Source organism: Schistocerca nitens, chromosome 9 (genome assembly GCF_023898315.1).
Source record: "Schistocerca nitens isolate TAMUIC-IGC-003100 chromosome 9, iqSchNite1.1, whole genome shotgun sequence".
In the NCBI taxonomy this organism is placed as follows: Eukaryota; Metazoa; Arthropoda; class Insecta; order Orthoptera; family Acrididae; genus Schistocerca; species Schistocerca nitens.
This window is the reverse complement of record NC_064622.1, coordinates 389,405,463-389,423,511: the sequence shown is the minus strand read 5'-3', so window position 1 is coordinate 389,423,511 and position 18,049 is coordinate 389,405,463. Positions and strand designations below refer to the sequence as shown.

The window sequence follows — 18,049 nt, the reverse complement described above, 5'->3', positions numbered from 1 at the left end:
TTATCCAGATGGATTGTGTGTGTGCAGAAAAGGAGGCTCCAGGGGGGGGGGGGGGTTAAACCAGCATACTGGAAAAACTGTGTGATTTAAACTACCTACTAATGAACTAGATGAAGAAGTATATCAAGAATGAAGAAAGTTCTTTTCCTCTCTAAATATTGTAAATTTCTTGTGACAGGAGTTCATGAGTATCAGCGGGCTACTCACTTATCTCAGAAATCTTGAACTCCTATTCTATTTCACCGTTACTACAAAAGAATAAATTTTTATGGAAGTTTGAGAATCAGATGCTCCTTAATGAAGATTTCTATTATTCTATATGCAGATGCATTCTGTTTACTAATTGTCCATGCAATTTAGAGTAAATTGTTGTGGTTTCTTGTACTGGAAATGAACTTTCCTACCACTGGTACAGTATTAGAAACTCCTGGGTGGAATACAAACATTGGCACATCATAAAAATAATCAGCTCCTCAGAGTTATATTAAGACACACACTAGATTACCAGTGATAATGTCTCCTCCTTCACCAGAGAATGCACTAAGGAAGTGTTACCTTCATTTTCATGGTCACAGACTCTTCACTGTGTGCTTCATCAAGGCATCTCATGCCTTGCTGAGTTGGTAGCTAGCTTGCCTGTTGATTAGGTTTACCCAAAGCTTGAATTCAGTTACCTCTTTTATGATACTTTCTCAGAACCTGGCAGTCTGTGCCAGAATTTTTGTCTCATCGTACTTCATAGTGTGCTTGTATTCCAGACAGTATTTGCTGTTGTTGTTGTTACAGCTTTAAGAGTGTAAGTGAGCACCATGTGGTTTGTGGATTCCAATGAAGAATATGATATATGAGAAAGGTGAAATGCCTTCAGACTTTGAGAAGAATGTAATAATTCTTATTCCAAATAAGGCAGATGTTAGTATGTGTGAATATTACTGAACCATAAGTTTAATAAGGCATGGTTGCAAAATACTGACTTGAACTACGTACAAAAGAAGTAAAAACTGGTAGAAGCTCAGAGAAGATCAGTTTGGGTTCTGGGGTAATTTAGGAGCACAAGAGGCCTTACTAACCCTGCAACTTAGAAGACAGGTTAAAGAAAGGCAAACCTAGACATATAGCATTTATCATCATTTAAGAATGTGACATACTAATTCTGTCAGAGACGGCAAAGGACTTGGAAGAACAGTCGAATGAAATTGAGAGGGTCTCGAAAAGAGGCTGTAAGATGACATCGAGAAAAGTGAAACAAGAGTAATGGAGTGTAGTCAATTTAAATCAAGTGAAGCTGAGGGAATTAGACTAGACAGTGAGGCACCAAAAGTAGTAGACAAGTTTTAATATTTGACTGAAGTAGAGACGATATAAAAGGAAAATTGGTTAGACCACAAAAAGCATTTCTGGAAAGAGGAATTTGTTGACAGTTAATTAAAGTGTAAGAGTTAGGAAGTATTTTTCTGAATGTATTTGCCTGGAGTGTAGCCTTGTATGGAAGTGAAATGTGAACAACAAGCAGGTCAGACAAGAAGGGAACAGAAGATTTTGGAATGTGGAGTTGCAGAAGAATGCTGAAGATTTCATGAGTAGATCAAGTAACTACTGAGGAGGAACTGAATTGAGTAGGAGAGAAAAAGAGTTTTATGGCACATCTTGACCAAAAGGAGGGATCAGTTTATAGGACACATCCAGAGGCAGTAAGGAACTGTTAATTGGGTAATGGAAGGCAGTCTGGGGGTTAAAAATTGCAGATGGAGACCAAGGGGTAAATACAGAGATCAGATTAAAATTGATGTAGGTTGCAGTAGTTATTTTCAGATGCAGGATAGAACAGTGTAAAGAGGTGCATCAAATCAGTTCTCAGATTGAAGACCACAACAACAATGGAAGAGTGCATGTGTTGTTGCAAATAAAGAATCTTCTTAGGATTATTGTGGGGGGGGGGGGGAAGGGGGGGGGGTGTCTGCTGACAAGTCTGTGTTCATTTATCTTGTTACGATTATGTGCTTGTGGTTGATAATGAAGTGAATGCGGTTCCCACTATAAGGATGTCAGTGCAATGATTTTTGAGGTTTTATGGACCACACTAATTAAGTACTTTGGTATCTGTAGACGTTTTTCAATGACAACTGATTCTACTCATCTTTCTTCATTAGCATTCAACATGCTTAAGACTTTGTGTTTGAGGTTGGATAATATACAAGGTATTAAAAAATATATCAGTTGTTTTGAGCAGTAGTAGAACGTGCCAAAACAAGGGAAAAAGTCCAGTACACATGGGCTCTAAATTGTGTAGCTTAAGAGCTATGAGCAGTTTTTTATCTTCAGTACTCTGAAACACATCTCTTCAACTGTAAGCTCTTTGCTTTTCATATTTTTGGAAGAGGTAGTATGGATTAAAACAAAAAAGAAGTTTTCTAAATGTTGGTTCTAAAATGTATATTTAAAGACCTATGAACATTTGTTCTATAGAAGAAATGTGTTTCACCGTAGCAAAGATGAACAAGTGCTCATAGCTTTTAAGGTATGTATTTTAGAGCCTATGTTTTCTGAAAGTTCTTTTTTTTTCCATCTGTAATACCTCCTCTAAAATACGGAAAGCAGGCTGCCCATATAGCTATACACCAGCTATACACCAGCTATACACCACCAGTATCACCTCAGCATTCATTGGATGTAATTCCCACACCAGCCTAGTTCAGAAGCAGATTTCCCTGGCCATTGCATCCGATCCTGATACTGCTGCTCCCTCCAAAACACAACTTAGGAGTACATCTCTTGTCACTCTTTACTGTTCTTGTCTATATTGTATTAATTAACTGCTTCAGCAAGGCTGTGACTACCAAAAGTCATTCCCTAAAATGAGGTCCAATCTGTCTTGACATTTTGCCCACCGCACCTAGAATAGCTTTTCATTCACCCCCCCTCCCTCCCCCCTCTTCCTGAGGTTAAAAATCTCTACTGTTTTTTTCGATATGAGGCGAACATGATAATTACTGGCTCATGTTAATTCCTCCAATGGTTATTCCACATACTTTTGAATACTTTATGGGAAAGGCGGTGATCAATGTCTTACAAATATTTACTATTAAAACAGTCTAGATCACAATTTATTTATCAAGGTGACCGGTTTCGACCACTACTGTGGTCATCTTCAGACCTACAAGTTGTATACAAAGCTTTAATTAGAGGGCTACATACATTAAAGAAAATACATAACGTTATAAAGCTATAAAAACAAAGAATTACCATTGAGTAGCAACCTCTTTCTGTTGGAGAATCACTACTGGAGAAACCAGTGCACGTCTTACTATATATAATGGAGGCTCCACCCACTTCTGACTGCATGATGTCATTACTAACCAATGAGTTATAAGTCGAATTAAAAATAAATACACACTGAACTTAGCTTATTAAACAGCTATTGTCAATGAAGAAGCATTAAAAAATATTTAAATATGTAGGAAAAAGGAACTTCGATTTGGCAGTACATGGGATGCCCTCTTAAGGACTGTTAGTGAACCATTTGGAACCACTGGTTGCCATGGTGAAGTTGGACGCCGTTGCAAAGATGAGGCAGCAGGCTTCTTTCCACTGAAGTTGTTGAAAAGTCGATAGTCGAACTAGTGGTTGCCATGGTGAGGACAAACGCCAGTGCAAAGATGTGGCAGCAGGCTTCTTTCCATCGAAGTTGTTGCGAAAGTGAAATGGTGAAGGCTGTCACGTCAGACGATGTATTATTGAGCAACATCTCTTTATTGAAACGATTTTGAATGAGTAAGCTGCAATAATCAGTAGCTGACATGTATACTACATGCTGCACAAATACGATGCGAAGTAGCTGTCCGTATATATGAAGTATTGTCTATGAAGTTGGTATGTAAATTACATGTGACAATTTTAAAGGCATTGCTATTACTCAAGTTATATGCCGGTCTTATAAGCAAATAAAAATAATGAAAAAGGAAGGAATTTAAAATTATAAAATTATGAGCCATAGTGTCAAAAATAAAAGGATGTGAATTAGAAATATGCAGTCTAAAAACATATAAGCAAAATTCTAAAACAGATAGTCAGTCATAAAATAATATTTGGTGAAATAAAATTACAATGTAAAGGTAAAATTTCCTAAAAGTCTTAATAATTTAATTTTTTTTTAATTTAAAAAACAAAGGACAGAAGAGTAAACATTCTAAAGCAGATCATCGAAAAGCTCAAAGAAATGTTTGTCTTTGAACTGAAGTTGTTCGTTTAAAACAGATAATGGATTACTTTTGTGAAGTGAAAAGATTTCAATTTCTTCTAAGGTATTTAGCAGTGGTTCTTTGGCACATTATTTCCACCCCTAGTTTTTCCACATACAATCTCTAAGAACAGGTTGTCTCTATCTTCCACCTCGTTTTCTGCAATGTTGAAGAAACACAGGCTATTCTGTTGTAAATATGGTCTAGTTCATGAGGTGTAACAGATAGTATTTCTTCCAAATCTCACATCGTCTTTTCACACAAAGACATAAACTTTGCAAAGAGCTAATTTCCGCAGTAGTCTGTGCAACAGTTTTGTGAATTTTGGCTAACTGCTGTTACTGCATCTGCTATAGTGAGCACAATCAACAGTGGGAAGAATGAGTGTTTAAATGCCTCTGTATGTGTTGTAATTAATTTAATCTGGTCCTCATGGTCCCTCTGTAAGTGACAAGCAAGGGATTGTAGTACATTCCTAAAGTCATTATTTAGAATCGCTTCTTGAAACTTTATAAGCAGGGTTTCTCGGGATAGTTTATGTATACACCTTCAAGAGTCTGCCTGTTCAGCTTCTTCACCATCTTTGTGACACTTGAAGCAAACAAATTGTGGCCATTTATGCTGCGCTACACCATATATGTTCAATATCCACTTTTAGTGCTGTTTGGTGCAGGTCCCAAACACTTGAGCAATATGTCACTAGACATGGCCTACACCTCAACAGGTATGGGAAGGGGAGGTTGGCGAAACTTATAGGTGACAGCATAGGTGGGGGTAGTGGGATCACTCATGGGAAAATTCCGGTAGTTGTGGGTGTTAGAGCTGTACCTTTTTTAGATTGAAGTCAGCTGATAGGTATTCCTGCTTAAGGGAAGTCTCTCTAACAAAGAAACCACTTTCTACAAAGCTTGGGTATCCGATTAATGAGGGAATTAGTATATTTCATCAAAATATACAAGGTATTAGAGATAAAGTTAGTGAACTGCTTATAGATGTTGACTCTGAAATTATTGGTATATCTGAACACTTCTTAAATAAGGAGATAATTCAAAGGCTTCCTTTACCAGGATACAGGTTGGCTGGCAGCTTTTCTAGGAGCTCTTTGCGGTGTGGGGGAGTAGCCATGTATGTGAAAAACGGTATCCCATTTGAGTCAATTGATGTTTCAAAGTACTACACTGAAAAGGTGTTTGAATGTTGTGCAGGTGTGGTTAAATTTAGTGGAGCTAAACTTCTTACTGTTGTTATTTATAGATCCCCAGACTCCGATTTCACAACATTTTTGCTAAAGCTAGAGGAGGTTCTTGGTTCACTTTATAGCAAATACAAAAAGTTAGTTATATGTGGTAACTTCAATATTAATTGTATAAGTGATTGTGCAAGGAAAAGGATGCTGGTAGACCTCCTTAATTCATATAATCTTATGCAAACCGTATTCTTTCCAACGAGAGTGCAAGGGAACAGTAGAACAACCATAGACAATATTTTTGTTCATTCGTCATTATTAGAAGGGCATTCTGTTAGCAAAAAGGTGAATGGCCTTTCAGATCATGATGCACAAATTTTAAGTCTAAAAGATTTTTGTGCTGCAACACATGTTAAATATAGTTACCAACTTTGTAGGAAAGCTGATCCAGTTGCTGTACAGACTTTTGTAAACCTTATCAAGGAACAAGAGTGGCAAGATGTTTATAGTGCTGGTACAGTAGACGATAAATATAATGCTTTCCTCAAGACTTTTCTCGTGCTCTTTGAAAGTTGCTTTCCGTTAGAACGTTCAAAACAGGGTACTAGCACAAACAGGCAGCCTGGGTGGCTGACTAAAGGGATAAGAATATCTTGTAGAACAAAGTGGCAATTATATCAAAACGTTAGAAACAGTCACAATCTAAATGCAGCAGCCCATTACAAACAGTATTGTAAGGTGCTTAAAAAAGTTATTAGGAAGGCAAAAAGTATGTGGTATGCAGATAGAATAGCTAAGTCTCAGGATAAAATTAAAACCATATGGTCAGTCGTAAAGGAAGTGGCTGGTCTGCAGAGACAGGTCGAGAATATAGAATCAGTGCGTAGTGGGGATGTCCGTGTTACTGATAAGTCGCATATATGTACAGTACTTAATAATCACTTTCTGAATATAGCAGGTGAACTAAATAGAAACCTAGTCCCAACAGGGAATCATATAGCGCTCTTAGAAAAAAGTGTTCCGAGACTGTTACCTGAAATGCTCCTCCATGATACTGACAAGAGGGAGATTGAGTTAATAATTAAATCACTAAAGACCAAGAACTCTCATGGATATGACGGGGTATCTAGCAGAATACTGAAGTATTGTTCCACGTATGTTAGCTCAGTACTTAGCCATATCTGTAACTTTTCCTTTAGGAGTGGTCGGTTTCCTGACCGATTAAAGTACTCGGTAGTGAAGCCACTTTATAAAAAGGGAGACAGGGATAATGTTGACAACTATAGACGTATTTCTATGCCATCGGTGTTTGCTAAAGTTATCGAGAAGGTTGTATATACAAGGTTACTGCAGCATTTAAATTCACATAATTTGTTGTCAAATGTACAGTTTGGTTTTAGAAATGGCTTAACAACTGAAAATGCTATAGTCTCTTTTCTCTGTGAGGTTTTGGACGGATTAAATAAAAGGTTGCGAATGTTAGGTGTTTTCTTTGATTTAACGAAGGCTTTTGACTGTGTTGACCACAAAATATTACTGCAGAAGTTGGAACATTGTGGAGGAAGGGGAGTAGCTTACAATTGGTTCGCCTCCTACTTTAAGAACAGAAAGCAGAAGGTAATCCTCCGCAATATTGAGAGTGGTAATGATGTTCAGTCCCAATGGGGCACTGTTAAATGGGGCGTTCCCCAAGGGTCGGTGCTGGGGCCACTGCTGTTTCTTATTTATTTGAATGATATGCCTTCTAGTATTACAGGTGATTCAAAAATATTTCTGTTTGCTGATGACACCACCTTGGTAGTGAAGGATCTTGTGTGTAATATTGAAACATTATCAAATAATGTAGTTAATGATATAAGTTCGTGGCTTGTGGAAAATAATTTGATGCTAAATCACAGTAAGACTCAGTTTTTACAGTTTCTAACTCACAATTCAACAAGAACTGACATTGTAATCAGACAGAATGGGCATGTTATAAGCGAGACGGAACAGTTCAAGTTCCTAGGCGTTTGGATAGATAGTAAGTTGTTGTGGAAAGCCCATGTTCAGGAGCTTGTTCAGAAACTAAATGCCGCTTTATTTACCATTAGAACAGTATCTGAAATAAGTGACATTTCAACACGAAAAGTAGTATACTTCGCATATTTTCATACGCTTATGTCATATGGTATTATTTTTTGGGGTAATTCTTCTGATTCAAAAAGGGTATTTTTGGCTCAAAAACGGGCTGTTCGAGCTATGTATGGTGTAAGTTCGAAAACCTCTTGTCGACCCCTATTCAATAGTCTGGGAATTTTGACATTGCCCTCACAGTATGTATTTTCTTTAATGTCGTTTGTTGTTAGCAATATTAGCTTATTCCCAAGAGTTAGCAGCTTTCACTCAGTTAATACTAGGCAGAAATCAAATCTGCATGTGGAATGCACTTCCTTGACTCTTGTGCAGAAAGGAGTGCAGTATTCTGCTGCATCCATTTTCAATAAGCTACCACAAGAACTCAAAAACCTTAGCAGTAGCCCAAACACTTTTAAGTCTAAACTGAAGAGTTTCCTCATGGCTCACTCCTTCTATTCTGTCGAGGAGCTCCTGGAAGAGCTAAAAAATTAAGCAAATTCCAGTGTTACATTCTTGATTTTCTTTATTTAAACTAACGACTTGTCGCCTGAATATGTTTCTTATATTTCATTTCATTCTGTTTCTACAATCGTGTTATAATTTCATGTATTGACTCGTTCCATGACCATGGAGATTTCTCCTAAATATGGTCCCACGGAACAATAAATAAATAAATAAAAATAAATAAATTCCAGACCAGGTTGCACAAGTGATTTGTAAGCAGTCTTCTTTGTAGACTGATTACATTTTCCCATTATTCTACCAATAAACAGAAATCAGCCACCTGCTTTATCTATGACTGAGTGTATGTGATTATTCCATTTCATGTCCCTTCAAAGTGTTACACTCAGGTATTTGTAGGAGCTGTGATTCGTTGATACTATGATCATAGGAGAATATGTTTTTTTCATGTTGTGAAGTGCACAATTTTACGTTTCTGAAAATTTAAAGCAAGTTGCCAGTTTTTCCAGCATTTTGAAATCTTATCAAGATCTGACTGAATATTTATGCAGCTTCTTTCAGACAGACATTGTGAAGTGCCTGAATAGAAATGTGTACAAAACCTTCCTAGTCCCAACTGAAATGTGTCATCATTATTTATGAAACATCATGAACATCATACTCAAAATTGTTAGGTACCAACATCAACAAGAGTTTGAAGTGGGTGAGAATGGATTCTGGAATGTGTCTGTAGCCAAACATTGGCACAAAAGCTGGTGAGCATCTGATTGCCATCCAGTAGTGGCTTCTAATGGTGTAATGTGCATAGACGATCCAGTTAATCCTACACTATTCAGTCTGTAATCCATGTTCCTGAATTGCAAAAGAGAAATTGGACAGCTTGTGATGCAGACACATCTCATTAACTTCAGTGTGGCAGATATTTCTATCCTAACTGTTACAGTGACATGCTTTTAAATTTAATGTGGTTTATGATTGTTGCACTCCATAGTACCTTTTATAAAAATGCTTCACGTTATTTATATGAGCATCAAAATATCACTCTTATTTACTCTGATGGATCTAAGGAAAGAGGTCTTTATGACTGTTCAGCCAACAATAAATTTACTCTGTTTCTCATACAGTTCAATGCGATTCTGAAGGCAGTGTATATGAAGAGAATGAGTAAAAGGAACTTTTGTGTTGTATACTATAGTACCTGGAGACACTGTGGTGTATGCAGTAAATAAAGCTCTTTAGACAAAATAAGTCATAATTGGATGAATCAACCATGTACTTGTGTAATGTACCTTACAGTCCACTCAAATGAGGAGTCACTGTAATATGGTTAAGAACTGTGACTCATGTTTTCCTTGGATGTGGGAAATCATCTACTTGGAATGCTTGTGGTGTAACAGCTCTGATGTCTGTCAGTGATGGTATGTTACAAGGTACTAGATGAGTGTTGATGTGACTTGTTAACCTTCTTGTACATACATACATACATACATACATACATACATACATATATTAATCCATGTTCCATAGATCCTGAATACGGCATTTCAGAATAATGTGGAATGTGTCACTTTAACATAAGTTTTCTTTACACACAATGATTAATTAATTTTTTTTTACAGGTACTGCATCATATCTAAAAATTCATCTATTGAGTAGAAGGAGTTGTCATTCAGAAATTCTTTTTATTTGCTTTTAGAAGTTAGTTGGTTAGCTGTCAGACTTTTAATTCTGTTTGGCAAATGATCAAAGATTTTTGTGGCAGCATCATTTACCCATTTTTGTGCCAAAGTGAGATTTAATCCAGAATAGTGAATATCATCCTTTCTTCTAGTGTTGTAGCTAGAATTATTTTTGAATTGGGATGGGTTATTAATGACAAATTTCATAAGTGAATATATGTATTGCGAAGGTACTGTGAATATCCCGAGTTCCTTAAATAAATGTCTACAAGGCGATTTTGATTACACACTTTTGTGCTATGAATACTTTCTCTCTTAATGACGAATTGCCCCAAAATATGATGCCATATGAAAGCACTGAATGAAAATAGGCATAGTAGGCTAATTTACTGATATGTTTATCACCAAAATTTGCAATAACCCTAATAGCATAAGCGGCTGAACCTAACCGTTTCAGCAGATCATCGTTGTGTTTCTCCCAGTTCAATTTCTTATCAGTGCACACACCCAGAAATTTTGAGTATTCTGCCTTAGCACCAGACTTCTGTTCATAGTATATATTTATCAATGGTGTTATGCCCTTTACTGTACAGAATTGTATAAACTGTGTTTTCTCAAAATTTAGTGAGAGTTCATTTGCAAAGAACCACTTAATAATTTTCTGAAAGACATTATTTGCAATTTCCGCAGCTGATTCTTGCTTCTTGGGTGTGATTACTAGTATCATCAGCAAAAAGAACTAACTTTTCATTTTCATGAATATAGAGGGCAAGTCATTAATACACTCCTGGAAATGGAAAAAAGAACACATTGACACCGGTGTGTCAGACCCACCATACTTGCTCTGGACACTGCGAGAGGGCTGTACAAGCAATGATCACACGCACGGCACAGCGGACACACCAGGAACCGCGGTGTTGGCCGTCGAATGGCGCTAGCTGCGCAGCATTTGTGCACCGCCGCCGTCAGTGTCAGCCAGTTTGCCGTGGCATACGGAGCTCCATCGCAGTCTTTAACACTGGTAGCATGCCGCGACAGCGTGGACGTGAACCGTATGTGCAGTTGACGGACTTTGAGCGAGGGCGTATAGTGGGCATGCGGGAGGCCGGGTGGACGTGGGGCGTGAGGTCTCCACAGTACATCGATGTTGTCGCCAGTGGTCGGCGGAAGGTGCACGTGCCCGTCGACCTGGGACCGGACCGCAGCGACGCACGGATGCACGCCAAGACCGTAGGATCCTACGCAGTGCCGTAGGGGACCGCACCGCCACTTCCCAGCAAATTAGGGACACTGTTGCTCCTGGGGTATCGGCGAGAACCATTCGCAACCGTCTCCATGAAGCTGGGCTACGGTCCCGCACACCGTTAGGCCGTCTTCCGCTCACGCCCCAGCATCGTGCAGCCCGCCTCCAGTGGTGTCGCGACAGGCGTGAATGGAGGGACGAATGGAGACGTGTCGTCTTCAGCGATGAGAGTCGCTTCTGCCTTGGTGCCAATGATGGTCGTATGCGTGTTTGGCGCCGTGCAGGTGAGCGCCACAATCAGGACTGCATACGACCGAGGCACACAGGGCCAACACCCGGCATCATGGTGTGGGGAGCGATCTCCTACACTGGCCGTACACCACTGGTGATCGTCGAGGGGACACTGAATAGTGCACGGTACATCCAAACCGTCATCGAACCCATCGTTCTACCATTCCTAGACCGGCAAGGGAACTTGCTGTTCCAACAGGACAATGCACGTCCGCATGTATCCCGTGCCACCCAACGTGCTCTAGAAGGTTAAGTCAACTACCCTGGCCAGCAAGATCTCCGGATCTGTCCCCCATTGAGCATGTTTGGGACTGGATGAAGCGTCGTCTCACGCGGTCTGCACGTCCAGCACGAACGCTGGTCCAACTGAGGCGCCAGGTGGAAATGGCATGGCAAGCCGTTCCACAGGACTACATCCAGCATCTCTACGATCGTCTCCATGGGAGAATAGCAGCCTGCATTGCTGCGAAAGGTGGATATACACTGTACTAGTGCCGACATTGTGCATGCTCTGTTGCCTGTGTCTATGTGCCTGTGGTTCTGTCAGTGTGATCATGTGATGTATCTGACCCCAGGAACGTGTCAATAAAGTTTCCCCTTCCTGGGACAATGAATTCACGGTGTTCTTATTTTAATTTCCAGGAGTGTATATATAAGAACAATAAGGGACCAAAGACGGAACCCTGTGGGACACCATTATTGATAACTCCCCAGTTAGAGGACTCTATTGGTTTTTGCAGACTACCTGTACTGTTAATTTCAACCTTCTGCAATGTTCCAGTTAAATATGAATTAAACCATTTGTGCACTGTCCCACTCATATCACAATACTTAAGCTTATCTAGAAGAATTTCATGATTCACACAATCAAAAGCCTTTGAGAGTTCACAAAATTTTCCAAATGGTGATGTTCGGTTATTCAATACATATTGTTAAGAAGTAGTCAGCGACTGGTGGTTCGTATCTGCCTTTCAGACTTCCCATTCATTTGCGATCTGGCCTAAATCTTAAAATTTATTATGTGACTTTATTTTCCTGTTTGTGTCTATAACAATCTCTAATTCCCAGAAAGCTGCTTGTGAAAGTTATATTTCAGAGGCATATTTCATCCAACAAAACATTTTACTGTTATTACCTTAACAGAAAATTAATTTTTAATTTTGCTGTAAATATACATATTTGAACATGATAGATGAAGATGAGAAGGCATGATGTGTTTGATCAACAACAGAAATCGTTTTCTTTTATTTTTGCTGTTCTACCTGGTCAAGTAGATATCTGAACATGCAAAAAGGGAATGTACATGAGAAAGGGAATACTGTATTAAAAAATTCAGCTAATTTTAAGAACAGATACAAAATACAGCCTTGTTCCTCCACACATAATCTCAAGATTTTCCAAACAGTTACATTTCACCATTCTCCATTTCTCTGTGGTGGTTTTGTAGCCTTGTTCAGTTTGTGTGATCTTGAGAGTTCCACAGATCCTTGTTAAATTACTTTACATTATCTAGTTTTATGCTAGTTTTCAAGTGAATATTACGAAAACTTGCGAATATTATAATATTATCATCACTTTGATCAGTCTGGAAGCTCATGTTTTTTATTTTTGTGTATCTGATCACTGTGAAACATCTGCATCCTGCAGTTGAATATAAGACCCGTAAGTTACAGGTGGCCTCAACGCAAAGCTTGCTTTGAACACTGTAGTACTTCTTATTACACACGATCCTTTTGGAAGTTGGATGCTCGATACTCGTCTCTCCCATCATCCTTTGAACTAAAATATCCATCAAACGAAGGAATATAAGGGAAACGCTGACAAGAAGTAATGACAGAATGATAGGACATGTGTTAATACAGTAGAGAATGACGTCCTTGGTACTAATGGGAGCTGTAGATCGTAGAACCTGTATAGGGAGACTGAGACTGGAATATGTACAACAAATAATTGTCGAATTAGGTTGCAAGTACTGCTCTGAAATAAACAGATTAGCACAGGAGAGGAATTTGCGGCTGGCCATGTCAGCCACAGTCAGGAGACTGATGACTACAAGGGAAAAAAAGAAAACCAACCACATTTTACAAGACATACCCTTTAATGTGGACTCCCAACCATCATACATGTTAGTACTTTTCACAGTGAAAACTCATTCTCAGAGGAGAGCTAAGCAGTAAGTGACAGAAAAACTCCAAGGGCTGGATGAGGATCAGAACTGGACCTCGTGACTATTGATTGACTGTTAGCCATGATACCACACATACAAACAATATATACTTTCTCACTGTTTCGGGAATGTCTTCCAAAACAATATTTTTTTTTTTTTTTGTGTATCTTCCACCACTTTCCAATAACTGATTTATATTGTTATCTCTGTTTATTGTTGCAGAGCACTGTGGATGGAGGAGAATATGATGCAGCTGGACAGTCAAACCCTGATGATGATGGTGGTGGTGGTGATGATAATGATGATGATGCAGAAGGGGATGAGGATGATCCAGAAGAGGAAGAATGTCCAGATGAGAACGATGGTTCAGCTGAAAGCGACAATGACAATCGGAGCTATAGTGAAGAACTGTAAACCCGTGTCAGACAACAAGTGCTTGCATTTTAACCATGCACTTAGGATGAGTTCTGCTTTACATCTGTATATAGTATGTGTGAAGTAAAATTTTTAAATTAGGCTCTGATTTTTAATGAACTCATTTTGAAACTGATGGTGCTACATAAATTGTACATATGTTATTTTACTATGTTGAAATTAAAGTTAGATTGTTAATAACAAATAAAGTATAATTATTATAAAGAATTTTTGCAATGTTTCCACTCTTTCAAGTCAATAGTTTCCACAATCTGTGATGACTCTCGCCTGCTTTGTTTCTTTGTTTATTGTCCTCGGTGTCAACTTACTGGCTGAAAAAATAGGGGTTGGAAGTGCAACTACTGTCTACTGTAAATAATGTAGCCGATTTGTGCACCATTGCATTTCACAGTCTTTTACTTCCACTTTTCGCAACTCCCCATGTACACATTTAATATGGCCAGTGCAGTATTGTTTAACTTTCGATAAGCCTCGTTAATAATTTTCAGGCGAACATCCACATACTGCTACAATAGTTTACTACTGAATACCTACGAGCAGTAAAAACCTAACCACACAGTTCTTGAAGAATAGGAAGGTATGTATGGAACAGACGCAGTCATTGTTTTAACACAGGGCCTAATTGTGTAATACTTATTTTACAGTTAAGTTGAAGCATTGTTGTTGTTCTAATCAACACAGGTTTCTCATCTGAAACTCGGCTGTGGACTGACTGTCTCGGGACAAAAAATTAGCCCTTATATATCATCACAATAATAGGCCCTGAAACTACACATTGTTCAATGTTTAATTTACAGAAATTATAATTAAAACTTAGCTCATTAAATTAACTGAGTACATTGAAAAATTGGTTCTTTTTAACAGTTTCTTCTGGTACGAGAGCTGGCTGTGGTGGCCAAGCGGTTCTAGGCGCTTCAGTCTGGAACAGCGCGACCACTACGGTCGCAGGTTCGAATCCTGCCTCGGGCATGGATGTGTGTGATGTCCTTAGGTTAGTTAGGTTTAAGTAGTTCTAAGTTCTAGGGGACTGATGACCTCAGATGTTAAGTCCCATAGTGTTCAGAGCCATTTGACCCCATTTTTTTTCTGGTACGAGAGTTAAGCCGAATTATTTGTTTAAATCATGAAATTAACCTATATAGTTACGCAAACAATACTTTTGATAGAACTGTTAATTATTCTGGAATTAATTAAGGGCTGGCTTTGCTAATATGTTTTCAAATTGTCACAGTCACAGTTCAGTGGCCAATTGACTTGGCTTCCTCATCTTCGGCAGCTGAAGTGGAAGTGCTGGCAGCACCTCAATGCCCTCCACTGCCTAAGCAAGACCAACTGGGGTGCAGATTGCTCTACACTGCTGCAGCTCTACAGAGCCCTTGTTCAATCCCGTCTTGAATATGGGAGTCTGGTTTATGGTTCAGAGGTGCCCTCAGCATTGCGTTTACTCGACCCAGTGCACCACTGTGGCATTTGACTGGCAACGGGAGCTTCTGGGACAAGTCCAGTGACCGGCATCCTGGTGGGGGCCGGAGCCCTCCAATGAAGGTTAGGCGTGCGCAACTGCTTGCCAGTTACGTTGCACACATTTGTAGTTCTCCTGAGCATCTGAATTACTGTCCCCTTTTCCCACCCACGGTGGTTCATCTCCCACATTGGAGGCCCAGGTCAGGGCTTACAATTGCGGTTCGCATCCAATCTCTTCTGTCTGAAGTGAAGTCCTTGGCTTTGCCACCTGCACTCAAGGTCCACCATTCATGTACACCTCCATGGTGTACACCAAGGCCAATGCTTCGCCTGTACCTTTCACGTGGTCCTAAGGAGTCAGTTAACCCTGCGGCCCTCCGCTGTCACTGCCTCTCGATTCTTGACATGTACCTGGACAATGAAGTGGTTTACACCAACAGCTCGATGGCTGATGGGCACGTTGGGTTAGCATATGTTCATGAAGGTTGTATTGAACACCACTCCTTGCCAGATGGCTGCAGTAATTTCTCTACAGAGCTGGTGGCCATTTCTCATGCTCTGGAGCGCATCCTCTCATGCCCTGGCAAGTCATTTCTTTTCTCTACTGACTCCATGAGCAGCCTACTAGCTATCGATCAAGAGGTACCCCCACCATCCTTTGGTAACAACCACCCAGGAGTCCATCTATGCCCTGGAACGGACCAGTCGTTCCATGGTATTTGTGCGGACCCCAGGCCACATCGGAATCCCAGGAAATGAACTTGCTGACAGGCTGGCCAAACAGGCTACACGGAAACCGCTTCTGAAGATCGGTATCCCTGTAACTGAACTGCGATCATTATTATGCTGCAAAGTTTTTCAGCTTTGGGAGACGGAATGGCATAATCTCAGTACGCACAGCAAACTGCGTGCCATTAAGGAGACTACGAATGTGTGGAAGTCCTCCATGCCAGCCTCTTCCAGGGAATCTGTGGTTCTCTGCTGGCTCCGCATTGGCCATACGTGGCTAACATATCCTTTGTCACGACGACCCACCTCCATGTCACTGTGGTCACATATGACTGTCACCCACATCTTGCAGGACCGCCCACTTGTAGCCCCTCTGCGGCGCACTTTTATTCTTCCCAGCACCCTACTTTCGGTGTTGGGCGACAATACCTCAACAGCAGATTTAGTTTTACATTTTATTCTTGAGGGGGGGGTTTATCGTACCATCTAAGGTGGGCATTTAGCTTTCTCTCCGCGGCCGCCACCCTCACTCCATTTTAACTGTGTCACACTTTCTTTGCATTTGTTTGTCTTAATGGTCATCTTTTCCCTACATGTGTTCATCTACATCTACATCTACATCCATACTCTGCAAGCCACCTGACGGTGTGTGGTGGAGGGCCTTGTCTTTTGGGGGTGGACATTTTAATGTGTTACAGATTGGCTGGCTCATCCACTTTTATTATTGTGATCAGCCAGCCCAGACCATCTGCTCTATGGTTTTTAATACCTTCTTCTACTTGTGGTGTATGTTTTCCCATTTTTTTTAGTTCATTCCAGTCATTTCTTTTTAGGTGTGGTTCCCCATTCCTTTTTCCCCCTTTACTTTCTCAAACATACTTTGGGTGTTTTTGTACTTTGAGCCTTTCTTGCATCAGGAAACTTGAACTGATGACTCTGTTGTTTGGTCCCTTTATACCTCAAACCAACTATCCAACCTTTGGCCTCGTGATGTGTAGTTCCTTAGCTGACATTTTCATTAACTCCCTTGAAGATAGCTTCTTCAAAATCAGATCAGAATTAATGAGTAAAATATGGTTTTATGCCCGTTATGTAGATGGTTTAATTTTTGCATTTGATGGAACTGACCAAGAATTATATAAGACAACCTACTCTGATAATATTATTCTATCAGATTCTTCCCACCCACAGGCTCATAAAGTTGCGTTTTTCCATTCGGCAGTACACTGTGCTTTAACAATGCCTCGTTCCCTATACAATTTTCAGAAAGAAATTAATTTGAGTAAGACTATTGCTAGGAATAAAGATTGTAAGCAAGACGTAATTGAGCAGATATTTAGCAACAAAAGGGTAAATAAAAAATTTTCAACTTTAGATGAGAACAAACTGAAGAGTAAAATGGCAAGTTCATTTCGATACCATTTTTAGGTTTTTAGATTAGATTAGATTAGTTTTTTGTTCCATAGAGAGGAGATCCTCGTGGATGTGGAACATGTCAATTTTATATTATTTTATTATTATTATTATTTTAAAGCTGAAATAACGATACTAATAGTATGAATATATACATCATTTGTTTCTATTAAAAAATTCGTCAATGGAGTAGAAGGAGTTGGCCACCAGTAAGTCTTTCAGGCTCCTTATAAACTGATCTTTATTTGTAACTAAATTTTTTATGTTAGCTGGCAAATTATTGAAGATGAGTGTTCCTGAGTAGTGGACCCCTTTTTGAACTAAAGTAAGTGCTTTTAAGTCCTTGTGCAGATCATTTTTGTTCCTAATATTGTATGTATGAACTGAGCTGTTTGTTGGAAAAAAGAGATATATTATTTAGGACAAATTTCATTAAGGAGTAAATATACTGAGAGGCAGTAGTTAGTACACCCAGTTCTACAGGACGTCCGTGAATTTACTCCACAAATAATACGTATTACACGCTTTTGGACTCTGAAAACTTTTGTTTGACTTGAAGAGTTACTCCAAAATATTATACCATATGACATTATGGAATGAAAGTAGGCAAAGTATGCAAGCTTTTTC

The 18,049-nt window shown here is 39.4% G+C and overlaps 1 protein-coding gene across 3 annotated transcripts in view; it reads left to right on the top strand.

The window, feature by feature from the left end:
• Nucleotides 1–13,991, top strand: part of LOC126203320 (Fanconi anemia group D2 protein) — a 230,364-nt gene extending 216,373 nt beyond the window's left edge. For all 3 annotated transcript variants that reach the window (XM_049937587.1, XM_049937586.1, XM_049937585.1), the window contains exon 25: nt 13,604–13,991. In XM_049937587.1, the coding sequence (XP_049793544.1) occupies nt 13,604–13,795 (192 nt within the window). In that variant the 3' untranslated portion in view covers nt 13,796–13,991. The remainder of the gene's footprint in view (nt 1–13,603) is intronic.
• The last annotated feature ends 4,058 nt before the right edge of the window (nt 13,992–18,049 follow it).